The sequence below is a fragment of the Carassius auratus genome, unplaced genomic scaffold (genome assembly GCF_003368295.1).
Source record: "Carassius auratus strain Wakin unplaced genomic scaffold, ASM336829v1 scaf_tig00214186, whole genome shotgun sequence".
Classification (NCBI taxonomy): Eukaryota; Metazoa; Chordata; class Actinopteri; order Cypriniformes; family Cyprinidae; genus Carassius; species Carassius auratus.
The window spans coordinates 316,972-330,787 of NW_020527548.1; the positions used below are offsets into that span (position 1 = coordinate 316,972).

The window sequence follows — 13,816 nt, forward strand, 5'->3', positions numbered from 1 at the left end:
CTCGTTTGGATTAAAGTGTCTGCTTAGTGAGTAAATGTAAACAGGGTTTGAGTAAATGACAACAAATTAATTTTAAGATAACTTGCCTTTTTGGAGACAAAGATCCATTATATGTCCATACATCTGGTTTATTCTGGGAATGTGAAGCCTATATGAGTCATTCATGTATTTACAGATTAAATTGTGCGGCTCTGGGCAGCAGTTTGCTATCTTATAATCATATCCATGACCTTCAATCATATTAAGATTTCTGGATGCAGAATCTGGGTTGATAATGAAAGTTATTCTGACATTTGTGGTTTTGTATCTCTTCTGCTGGGAGTTTGATTCATTTTGTCAGGTCACATGAGGATGTCTGCAACCCATTTGTAAATGAACAGCTGCCGGTATGATCAAACGAAGATGGCATCAAATCAATGATGTGATTATTATTTTTGGCTGCTGCATGGATTTCTGGGAATACTGAAGAGGTGATCAGGAGGAGAGAGATTCCTATCATGTACACATGCACCAAGGGACGTCATCTGGACGCCAATCTCTGTCTAAAATTCCTTCCGGCCCTTTTTTCAAAGCCCATATCATCCTAAAACACATGTAATGTAGCCTTACTGTACATGTAAAAAAAGAAAGAAAATGAAAACAAAGGTAAGAACCATAAACAAAATACAAAAAACAAGTGTTTTTTTTAAAACTTGTAATATATTTGCGAAATACATAAATACATACATATACTGTATGTGATTGTGTGTATATATATATATAGGACTGTCTATCAATAAAATGTTAAATCCAATTAATGACACAATGCAGTATTTAATTAATTCATCACACATCAAATCTGGCTAAGAAATCACTCTGTAAAGATAATTTAAAGCAATTATAGAGTTACATGAGAAAAACATGAAATAGACTTAATAAACATTAGCTTTAGAAAGATTTTTTTTCCTTTCCTTTAATTTTCTTTCTTTTTTAATCTTTGGGTGAGTAGTCCCTTAATTAGTTATTTCTTATTTATTTTCAGATTCTTTAAGAGTATAATTTCGCTAAAAATTATTTCATGTTTAAATATTAATAAAAAAATCTGAAAATAAACAAAAAAAAATCTAACTAATTAATTGTAGGAAAAAAAATACAGTAACACATTATATTTGCTGGAATGCGCTGATGGTGTATTTTCTGTACAAACCGGGTCTGCAGAAATATGCCAATTCATATTTTGACAGGCAGGCAGGACAGCCTATTGTAATGTTTGGACTGAACATTTTGACTGGACGAACATTTCATGGTTCTACACCTTCCACAGATGATGAATATGTCACAGTTCTGGACTTCTATTCCGCTGTCTCTTTTGAGTTTTCCTTATTTGGTCATGTTCCTTTTCTTGTTTAGTTAATTGATTACTCCCCACCTGTTTCTGTTCTTCTGATTACTTCCTCTGTGTTTATAAACCCTGTCTGTTCAGTTATAGTTTGTCAGTTCTCAAAGTAGGCCTATCATTGTGTTAAATCATGTATGTGTTTGTTCTTCGCCAGGGTGCTCATTAAAACCAACTACTTTTGGATTTTCGTCTGGCACCCTTCATTTGTAGACACGCATGTGTTACAGAAGAAGCAACCTAAACTGAAGAAAAATGAAGGCTGAAGAAGAGCTGAGGTGTTTGAGGCAGAGCAGTCTGAAGTTGGAGCGATCTGTAGAGGATGTCCTCAAACTCGCAAACCGGGTGAGTTATCACGACTCGTTCATAGGCGCTTGTTTTTTTTTTTTTTTTTGATTGAGATTATTAATCTGGTCCTCTGGTTTAACAATTTTGACTTTGAGGTGGGAGAAGTTCGTAATCAGCCAACACTTCCTTGTCCAGTCCCCTCAGGAATGAGCCATGTTGTTCCTTCTCACCCCGAGCCGGGAACCTCTGCATACAGCACCAACCGCTCCTCCCGCCTGCCCAAACCCAACCACCCCAGTAGCCTCCCGAACTCTGCTATCTCCCTCAGCCCACCAATGTGGCAGCCGGTGACTAGTCATATGGCTATATATATATATATATATATATATAATTCATAATCCTAATAATAATAATTATATATAAAAACTGCCCTCTCCTCCAGATCACCAGTCCGAGCCCAGGGAGTGCTTCTGAACCCCAGCAGTGTCAGCTCCAGCCCCAGAGCTCGCTCCAGTGTCAGCTCCAGGCCTGTACTTTTTTTATTTTTTTTTATCTATAGAGATCCAGCCATAGAGGCTGAGGCGGGGGTTGAGCCATGTAGTCTCCAGATCTACTGTGACCTTAGTCCTCCCTCCTGGAAGGCTCGTCCCGAGCTGTAACACCGTGGAGGAGGGGGTTGAGCGCCCTTGAGGTTGGTGCAGGGCAGGAACAGGGTGGCTTTGAGGAGGACTTCCAGGATGCCCACCCCCCTCCTCCCTGGTGTTACAGCTTGGGACGAGCGTTCCAGGAAGGAGAAGTCAGTCATGGACTTCTATTCCCCAGTTTCTTTGGAGTTTTCCTTATTTGGTGATGTTCCTTTTCTGGTTTTGTTAATTACTCCCCACCTGTTTCTGTTCTTCTGATTACTTTGTTTATAAACCCAGTCTGTTTCATTCTAGTTTGTCGGTTCTTAATGTATGATTGTGTTAAAGTAAAATTATATGTTCGTTCTTCTCCCTTGTGATCATTTAAAACCAACTCCTTTTGGATTTTAGTCTGGCATCCTTCATTTACGCGTTACAGAATAATTATAAATTCATTTAAACTACTCAACTGAAGAGACTTTCAACCAGCATGACAAAAAAACTTATTTGAACCAAATCCTATACCTTGCCTTTACTTTAAAGAGAAAACCGTATAAATGGGAGAAAAAATGCCTTTAATGTTTTTATTATTAAAACCGAAAAATAAGAAAATTGTTCCCTTTTTCTCGTTTTTTCATAAAACAAATGAATTCCATTAATGACTCATAGGATTCAAAATAAACAAGATGTATAGGCATTTAATGCATATGTTTTTATTTTTCTATGTTTGATTTCCACAGAAAAAAAATCGCATCCAGGTTTGAAGTGACTTAAGTGAATACTGACAAAACATTCATTTTTGGGTGAACTTTCGAATTTTCGGTGATTTCACAGGAAAATTGTTATGCCTTTTAATACACTATGTTCAAGTGTACACGTATGTGTAAGCTGGTGGTGGGTAACGGTCTGGCACACTGCAAAGACCAAGACTGCAGAGCAAGCAGAAGCTCTCGAGATGAGTGGGTGGGGATAAGAGAGGACCAGCCTGAACCAGGATATGGAGAATATGGCTGTACTGTATACTCACACAAAAAGTGAAAAGTGGGGACATCCCAGAGGCATAATGGTTTTTATACTGTAGAATCTGTATATTCTATGGCCCTATACACCAACTCTACACCTAACCCTCACAGGAAACTTTGTGCATTTTTACTTTCTCAACAACAAAAAAAAAATCCTAATTTTGTGTGGTTTAAGCATTTTGAAAAATGGGGACATGGGTTATGTCTTCATAAGTCACCCTCTCCTTGTAATACCTGTGTCATACCCATGTCATTATACAGAGTTGTGTCTTGATGTCACAAAAACAAGAGCACACACACAGTCAAAGAAACTTAAATATTTCCTTAGGCTGGAATACAGACAATTTTTCTTTAAATCTGAACAGATTTTAAAATGCTAGGCATCACACACTTACTGACTTTAAAAAAAAGAAACATTTACAGAAGAAAAACTGGGCATCATACAATGAATGATTGAGGATCACACACTACCAGACTTTCAAGTTGTTCCAAACTAAGAGATGGGTGACAAATGAAAACAATATGTGCTGTCAAACATATCTAATATCCTCAAACTGGATGAAATCATAGTCTGAAGCAAAATAAAGTCTGTGACCATCATGCAGTGTAAAAAAAAAAAAATATATATATGTCAACACAAATCTGCACACAAATGTAGCTAGTATGAATAACAAAATGTGTTCCCTGTGTCCAGATTTGACAGCTGTCCTGACATTTCATCCTACCCATCAGACTGTCCTACCAGGGCTTACTGCGCTTGTGCACATCAAGACTGAATCAATATTCTCATGCTGAACAACACATAATTACTGTATTTGCATTACTGTAAGGCTAGGTTTAGGGTTGGGATAGGTGTATGTTTTAATAAAGCATAATCTGATGGATTAGCATTTAATAATAGAATATAATATAGCAACTCTACAATAATATTGCAAAAACTGACACTGTCAACTTTTACAAAAAGTACTCTTTAATACTGTATATATCCAAATACATAATCTTATACAAGTAAGTCATTATGTTTGAAAACTATGTTCCCAGCAACTAGGGAATGCGCAGCCCTGTTTATATATTTAAATATAGGGCTATACAGCCATAATGGTTACACCATGGTGCATAATTTAGAGTAAATATTTTGTAAAACACTTAGTACTACTTATAAACTATGTGTATATGTGTGTGTGTGTGTGTATATATATATATATATATATATATATATATATATATATATATATATATATATATATATACATACATACATATATATATATATGCACACACACACACACACACAAACATATATATACACACACATATAGATGTACATATGGCTGAGCAATAACTGCCCCACCTCCAGTGATTTTGGCCACTGCCCCAAAAAGTCTGTGCATGGCCCTGATGTGGTGTATCCTACAAGCATGAACATGTACAACCTTACAAAGTTAGCGTGTGAGCAAAGTCTCCCAGTTGCAAGTGTTCAGAAGTGTGAGAAGCAGGCTGTGTTCAGATGGAGGGTGTTGTTGACTACTGAGCTGAAACACAAAAGAAAAGGGAAAAAAAGGAGGCGTAGAGACAAATAAAAGAAAAGATTGGACATGGAAAGGCTGTATATTTAACGGCTGCACATTAAAAATGTGAATGACAACGAAATACGTGTTGGCAGAAGTACACTTACAATGGAAGTCTATAAGTTACTCATTACACATTTGCTGCATAGACTTCTGCACATATTTTTGTTTTTATAATACTCACAGCTCCATTAATTAATTCATTTAAATGTATAATATTTTATTTAATAGTATTTTATTCATTCACAAAATAAGCAATTCCAAAAAAAGTCACACATAAGTTTGTTTTTCTATCATGGTTTTTATCCCCAATGCTATGTTTAGCCCTTACAGAAACCTTATCTCTTCTTCTTCTTCTTCTTCTTCCTCTTCTTCTTTTTTTCATAAGGACATTAAAGGACTAGTCTCCACAATGTAATGTAACTGATGTCAGGTTTTTACTATCCTTTGGGGATATTTGATACCCAAACTGTAAGCAAACCTGAGCCAAGAACATAAAAAATGAGGTTATGAATATGATGTTGTGCTTCCTCTTTTTTATATATATGTATGGTGGAAAGAAGAAGTGTCCATACATAATCTATAACAGACATGACTCACAAATTCTTTCTCAGCTGTTTAAAAGCCATGGCGTAACACATTTACAACATCAGACAAGATCTAAATGGTATGTTGAATAATATCTTGAATGTTTGTATCTGAACAGCCCAGACAGAACCTCAAGTTTGTCTCAGGTATCAGTGCATTCTTGTGCAAATATAAATTATGTAACTAATAGTTCGAGCAGAGAGATACAGTACAACTACATATTTGCACCTTCCTGCTCATATGCAAATGTGTATTTCAGTGCAATAACATGCAAATCTGCAATGAACTGTCAAAAAGGAAAACTCATGCTCACTTTGTTTATTTAGAAGCGTTTGCATCTCTCTCAATGCTAACTGTTATGAAATCTTTTCACTCTCTGGCTGTTGTTGTGAAATACAGCACCTCTCTCTCTCCATCTCCAGCTATACTCTCTCTCTCCCAGGCTCTTTTTCAGTCTCTCTCTCTCACCCGATTTCTGCTGCCAAGGTGCAGTTTGCAACATGGCATACACAGAACTGAGCTGACATCCGGCTTTCTCTCAGGGCTGAGTCTTGGAAGAATGCAGTAAATTTCCCACACCCTTTCCAATTAATGAGCATCTATCAATCAATGGGGCCACGTGACCCTCCCACTCACATTCATCCCTGCTGGTCAATAGTTGCTGCAGGACAAAACCTCCATGCCTGGACCTCTCGTTGGGCTGATTATTTATTCATGAGAAGCATGAAAAATTCACATATTCAAAGCCATGAATACAAAAGAATGGTTTTAAAAGGAATGGTGGTACATTTGAGATTTACATAACTGAATGCATGGATGACACTAAATGTACCTGCACTATCAGTGGTGGTTTTGTTCTCCGTTGTTGTGGTCAAGAGTCAGCAGTGACTATTTCTGAAGTCACTGATCACTTTAAAGTCACTGATCACAATATTTGAAATGCTGAAAATGTATTTACACTCAGCTCATTCTGCAAGTATATGTTCTTTCATGCAAGCACATGGACATAAAAATCTGTGCATTTGCTGTAAAGCTCTAAGCAATTCAAAAACCTATGAAATCTAACTATCTTTTCCATATGTATCTCATACATTCATCTTCATGTATCACCCTCTGAATCATGCAAATGTGAACTAGCACCTATTAAATTATAAGAGCTATTCATCACAAACACAGCTAGGGTAAGAAAGCCACTTCAGCTTCATTTATTTATAACTTTATTATACGCTGCTTAAAATTCCAGTGAAATGTATAATGTATAAAGACTACAACCTTTTAAAAATACTTCATTTGTACAAATAAAGGATATTAAAATAAATATATACATTTACTACCAGAATCTGCTTTCTGGCTCTCACTTGTTGTCTGACGTCAATCTCACATACACTTTGAAGTGATGTCGACCCACACATGATCACCATATTGGCATGCGCACAGCAGGCAATAGATGGGCTGGCATTGGCTTGTGCATCTTTTAAAATCCAACCAATTGGAAAAACAAAGAGTCACCAGGAGATCTAACTCTAATTCACACATTCCCTCATGGACCCCTCCTGGAGTAGAGATTTAAGTGCATGTAATGACATCTCATGCAATTAAATTAGTCACACACCCATACACACACACACACACACACACACACACACACACGCACACACACGCACACACACACACACACACACACACACACACACACACATACAATTTAACTGAAAAAGAATGTAAAAGTGCAAAAACTACCATAAAATGAAAAAAATTACATTAAAATTAGAAAGATTTCTTAACGTTATAATACTTTCAGACGTATGTAATAAGTCTGAATCAACTTAAAAATTGCTGAAAGATGATCCCAAGAAGCATTACCAAAAGCCCTATATTATCACATTTGTGGATATTGAGTCTTTTGTGTATTTAATTGTTTGAAAACACAGTATACTTAACACATTTATTAACTTTAAAAAGACTACCGTATATACTTATATTTTATACCTTATATACTTATACTTTATTAAAAATATTGCCTCTCACATGTGCTTATTTCAAGACTTTTTTGTCCAATTATTTGATAACACAGAATACCTTATCACATACAAATGAAAAAGAACACTTTTTATTTATGAAATTATTTCACAATATTTATAATATTTCAAATATACAAGATTTTAATCTATTTTAATACTTTAAAATATTGTTATAATAATAGAATAGAATATTTTATATTAATTTTATTACATTAACCTTAACATTTATGCTGTAAGATGCATAGCCAGAAGTCACTCACATTCCTGTTTATTATGACTTTAATAATTAATAATTAAATGTACACAGCCATATGCCTATACATTTTTATTGACAGTGTCTGTTATGTTCTGTGCTCCATTGTTTCTTTCTTTTGACCTAGTTTTCAGTTTGTTTAGTTCATTGATTAGTTTCCACCTGTTTCTGTTCTCTCCATTGTATTCCCTTTGGACGTCTTATTAAAAACTGTTATTTCAGGCTACTGGGGATTCATAATACCAGTCTTTGATAGATGCACTTCAGTAAGAATTAGAGCAACAAACAGAGTTTAGATATCCAGAGAATGTTGGAAGAAAGAATTGCATTTGTTACATATTAAAGCCTTATCTTCTGATAAACCAAACACATTTCTCACAGTTTGCCCTCCACAGCATTACTTGTTATTTGACCTCTCAGTTGAGTTTTTGTCAACGAACCTTCATAACGAATCTCAGATCTCATGCACAATGATGTGCTAGCATTTTGCATTGCAAAAATAATATTATGATTATTTTATTAAGGGACAAAATATGCAACCTGGAATACATTTTTTGGGAGGTTTATTTTTTATTTTTTATTTTTTACCTTCACGTGATAATTATTTCAACCAAAAGCTTGAATTCCGAATAAATAAATAAATAATAATAATTCCTATGTATGTATGTATGTATGTTTGTGTGTATGTATTTATTTAAACATTCTTAAAACAAGACTATTATTTGATTTTTAACAACATTATTCTTAAACAATAGTTTTATATATTTAAATGATAATATATACAAATGTATAACTTACTTAATAAATAATTTAAGTATATTATTAAATATATTTTGTTATATTTGTTTGTAGTATAAGAAATTAAATAATTGTCAAATAGATAGTAATATCTGGCATTGATATAATGTAAAATGCATTTTTATTTAAATCTTGCAAATGTCTTGTTGTTGAGCTGATATAGAGTATATCGTCTTAAAAGTGTTTTCAAATCTGAAAGAGACAAGTCTATTAAACATTTCTCCCAATCATGATCTGAATTTATCCCTGTACACCCAGATCTCAAATGAACCTCAGACCCTGTCACTTTAAGCAGTGGGCGTGGTCAGAGCCCATATGCAAATCCAGCCACTACTTTGGCTGGGTACTCGTTTCAGGTGTCTATAGTGAGCGCGAGCCGCGGTTTGAGAAGGAGCACACAGACACGATAAAGGGCACAGAAAGAAGCTAAGTTCTCATGAAGAAGCCCACTGCAAATTAGCAAACATCCTCGCAACTCAAGTTCTAAACAACAGCCGGATAATACTAAACCACACTCGAGAAACCCTACACAAGACAGGATTATTCAACAAACAGCTGATGACGCTTTCTTAACCTGTTGACATGAAAGCTTTTTGTGCAAAACATTTAGCTGAGGCTCACTGGTGAACCGCAACACCTTATTTTCGCGTCTCAAATGACAGGCAACATACTCTCTCCCGGATCTGTACTACGGTAAGTGTTTAAGCAAGGAACGCCTAATTTATTTGGTTGACTTTAATCGATTTTGGGGCATTTCACAACAAATAAAGCAATTCTATGAGACAGTATACACTAGTGTAACCTATTTACTTACATGAAGCGTTAAATGGTTGTATTATGTAATAGAAATAACCTATGTTGCGAAACTTCAAGTTTTATACAGTGGAACTGCATGCAGACCAAATACTCTAGCATTGCGTTAAGACGTTTATAAAATAATCACATTTGATAATAATGCATTTGCATGCATATTGTTAATGAATTCATAATTAATTCATAATTTATATTATTTAGTATAATTTGATATTAAGATTTAAATTAATTCATTTTTTGTAATTATATAGCTACTAGAAGCTCATTGAAAATAAAAATGAAGTGCTGTAAGTCGATTATCTCTCACAGAGCACCGTAAGATCGGATTGTTTTTAAAAGCGGATCAATTGTGGTTTTCAGATCTTGAGCTCTGAGGAAGACACCAATGCCAGGAATCAGTGCAAACGCATCGCGAAATGAGAAGTGGGAGATGGAGGAATACGACCAATATCAGCACTATTTCTACGACGATCTCAACTTGGACGAGGACTTCTTCTTCAAATCGACGGCGCCAAGTGAGGACATTTGGAAGAAATTCGAGCTCGTGCCAACCCCGCCCCTGTCGCCCGTCAGGAGACTGGAAGGTACCGGTCCATCTCCAGGGGACAGACTAGAGTGGGTGTCCCAGTTCATAGGACAGGACGACGAGCAGGAGGGACCGTGCAAACTGAACGCGGAGGAGACTCTGGAGAACTTTAGCTCCATCATTATTCACGACTGCATGTGGAGCGGTTTCTCCGCCAGTCAGAAGCAGGAGAAAGTTGTCAGCGGGCGCTTGTCCTGCTCTGCACAGTCGAAGCTCTCCAGCAAGGCGCAGTGCGTCCCAGCGGACGCGCCTGCTCTCAACAGCTTGGCGACAGATTGCGTGGATCCAGCAGCTGTCCTTACCTTCCCCCTGAGCAGCAGCTGCAAGAAACAGGTGTCATCCGGGTCAGAATCTCGCACCGACTCCTCTGGTAAAGCACGAGACGTTAATTTTTAAACGCGACATACCCAATACATCTCACTTTATTTGCTGAACAATGTAAATTTGCATTTCTGTTGACAACTTATTTCGACACCTGACGGATCTCAATGTCAATGATCATGCAGTGCAGTATTTTTACCATTCATTTGTGCATTAAGTAGAACTAAGAAAAACCCTGACATACTTGAATAGAAAAGTTGCATTGGTGCCATGGGATTTAGCTTGGCATTTCATTTCGAATATGTGTGGAATGTAATAGTGTGCTGAGCTTCCACATTCCTCAAGTGGAACAAAAGGAGAAATTGTTTTAGTTGTGGGCGGTGCCAGCAGCAGAAACCTATAATAAGGATGCTTGGATCCTAAAGGGACACCCAGGGGCCACTCAGTTGTCCATGAAAGAACAATAAGTACCTGAAGTTTTCCACCTTTTTTGGGAGGGAGGGTTGTAGGGGGGGGGGGGGGGGGGCTTTAATTATATTCTAGATTTTTTTTACTTAAAGGGCACATGCAGCTTACGTTTTGCCAAAAAGAAAAGTTCTGTATCATTTGCTCATGTCATTTTGTGGTATGGCATTCTGCAGAATACCAAACATGCATTTCAGCTCTTTTTATCCATGCAATGAAAATCAAAGGTGTCCAAAAAAACTAAACAAAAAAACACTGGATACCATTTACTTTCTTTTTATGGACCCAAAAAATATTTATTAATTAATTTATTTTCAGCTTCGATATAACTTTTAATAGTGGATTTCTGATTTTGTGACAAACATTATGCTTTGTGCTGAGCACTAGAAGTAATTGCATAGTGAAATCAGAGTAGAGGGAACTCACAACAGATGCTTCTCTTATCAAAATACACATCAGAGGTGACTCTAAGTTCATTATTGCAGTTCAAAGCCTCTTACTTTCCTCTTGCTGAGAATAGGGAACTGAAAGAAACCTACGATTCATCTTGTAGTTTCGGAACCCATCTAATTAAAGATCTTACATTCTGAATGGAGTTTCTATGGGTGAGTGGAATGGTGTTGCACATACAGTCAATCTACATTTCTTTCTGTTGCTCTTTCAGATGATGAAGAGATTGATGTAGTGACGGTGGAACATAAGCAGAAGAAATCGCGCTTGGTGAACGCCCGTAAACCAGTGACCATCACAGTTCGTGCAGACCCCTATGACACTTGCATGAAGCGTTTCCACATCTCCATTCACCAGCAACAGCACAACTACGCTGCCCGCTCTCCCGACAGTTATCCTGAAGAGGAGCCACCTCGCAAGAAGATCAGGCAAGAGACCTTGCAGCCACGAGTGGGTTCCACACCCCAAACCCCAGAAAGAAAAAGCCCCTTGCCTTCCCCCTCAGTCCCCACCCCATCTCAGACGGTCTCTGATTCTCCAACACACACATCCTACCACCTCAAATCCCAACCATCCAGCCCTCAGAGTTCAGACTGTGAGGACACGGACAAGCGTAAAACACATAACTTCTTGGAGCGGAAAAGACGCAATGACCTCCGTTCCAGATTTCTGGCCCTTCGGGATGAGATCCCAGGTCTGGTTGACTGTCCCAAGACGCCCAAAGTTGTGATCTTGACCAAGGCCACAGAATACCTGCGTACGCTGCACGTCAGCGACAAACAGAAGGCGCACGTGAAGAAGCAGCTGAAAAACAGACAACAGCAGTTACTACGAAGACTTGCTGAACTAAAACGTGCATAAACCTTCATAGTCCAACCATTTTTTCAATAGGAACTGTGTAGAACTACGTTTTCTCCAAAAGTGGGATATTTAATGGAACGGACTCTGTATTTTGAGATTGGTTCTTCAGTTTTTGTTCTTTGCACATTTGCCTTCGCAACGGGGGAGACGAACTTGTGGAAGCTGTGGAACTGGTTCGAGCATTTTTCAAAGCGGGTCATAATTTCAGATTTTCATTTTGAAATTTCAAGATTTAAACCATGAATGTGCGTTATCTTAAATTCTTTTGCGAAAGCTTAAGTATTTGGGCGGGGAAGTATTATTTCATTGAATTAGCATGCCAAATTAAGCATTGTTTGAAAATGTAGCAAATTTATATGCATGTGTAATTGATCTTCTAAACCATCAAGCCTTTTTTGGCGGGGGAATCTTGAATTTATCTAGGTAAATATTCAAAGTAACTTCTCCGTTAATAGTGCTTTATCTAAATTAACCTAAATTTAAGGAGAGCTGTGTGCCCCCGTTGCCACATGATGACAGATTAAGTTTAACAGACAGGAAGTTGCATCACTGTTGCTTTGTTACATTTGCGTTCCACTGTTTTTTTCAGTTATTGTTGTATATTATTGTTAACATTCAGGACAGTGTCCAGCACAGCCTTGCAGTGTATATAAACTATGGCATATTCTTCAGACATATGTATATAATAATAGTGGTGTACAGGACATTGTGTAAAAATACATACTTTGAAATATGAAAATCAGCACTGTTAATAGATTTTATTTTCTGTTTTTCTGTCATCTGTCCTAAAACTTGGTTGGCCCACCTGCCTTCCCTAGAGATCTCAAAGTTTCTATTTTGTTAAGAAAAGTTGTAAAAAATGTCAAAAAGATAAATAAAACAAAACTATCAATGTTTCATTTCCATCACTAGCCACTTTATGCTGTTTTCACTGACTATTCCCTTTGTGTTTGGAAATTTCTTTGTCTTTTCACTCTTGTGGCAGAAAAAAAATGCTAAAAGAATTTTGTACTAGTTATATTTTCTTACAGAATTAATTGTATCATTGTTTGATTTCTATTTAAATATAAAGTTGTACTGATGGCATATGCTTACTTATTTCCCAATATGACCATGTGGTCATTTGAAGTTTATGCACATGGTCATTTGTCACGCAATTATTTGTCAAAAATAAAGGCCATGTGCTCAAAGCAATCACCACTTACTGAATGAGGTGACTTCTGTTTGTATATTCAGTGTTGCCATAAGATCAATCAGAAATAAATACTTTCAGAAATAGACCGTACTTCACACCAGGGATGCATATGCCATCAGTAACCTGTTGTTGTTGTTTTTTCTTTCACTTTTGTCACTTGTCATCAGGTGTCATAACGGGAGGAGAATGGCAGCAGCATCGTCTAAGCACTTTGTGTTCTGTACCTCATAAGCCTATATACATAAACTCAAAATTGGGTGAACAATAAAATAAATTCAGTTCAAATCCTGTCAGCATCCTTGTCTTTCTTTGTTAATTAGCTTTTAACGCCACTTAAATGCTTTCAGATTTGGTTGCATACACCTGAAGCCATGCATGAAAATTGTAACATTTTTACAGAATAAGACTTAAATGTTAGTTCTCTCGTAAACAATCTGTCATTAATTCAGTCTTGTGTTGTTCCAGACATGCATGATTTAATTCTGTGGAACATAAGATGCCTTTTGTGAAAAAAAAAAAAAAAAAAAGATGCAATGAATGTGAAGAGTGACTCATACAGGCTAAGAATAACAACAGGGTTAGTAAATGG

The 13,816-nt window shown here is 36.7% G+C and overlaps 1 protein-coding gene and 1 long non-coding RNA gene across 2 annotated transcripts; both read left to right on the forward strand.

Moving 5' to 3' along the window:
* Window positions 1–1,461: 1,461 nt before the first annotated feature.
* On the forward strand, window positions 1,462–2,655 carry LOC113091469 (uncharacterized). The gene is made up of 3 exons (XR_003287352.1): window positions 1,462–1,720; window positions 1,819–2,010; window positions 2,106–2,655. It is a non-coding gene; the product is annotated as an uncharacterized LOC113091469 (long non-coding RNA).
* A 6,232-nt stretch (window positions 2,656–8,887) lies between these two features.
* On the forward strand, window positions 8,888–13,511 carry myclb (MYCL proto-oncogene, bHLH transcription factor b). Its single transcript, XM_026257039.1, has 3 exons — window positions 8,888–9,229; window positions 9,710–10,305; window positions 11,386–13,511. The coding sequence occupies exons 2-3, from the start codon at window positions 9,735–9,737 to the stop codon at window positions 12,030–12,032; spliced, it is 1,218 nt and encodes a 405-aa protein (XP_026112824.1). The 5' UTR covers window positions 8,888–9,229; window positions 9,710–9,734; the 3' UTR covers window positions 12,033–13,511.
* Window positions 13,512–13,816: the final 305 nt, after the last annotated feature.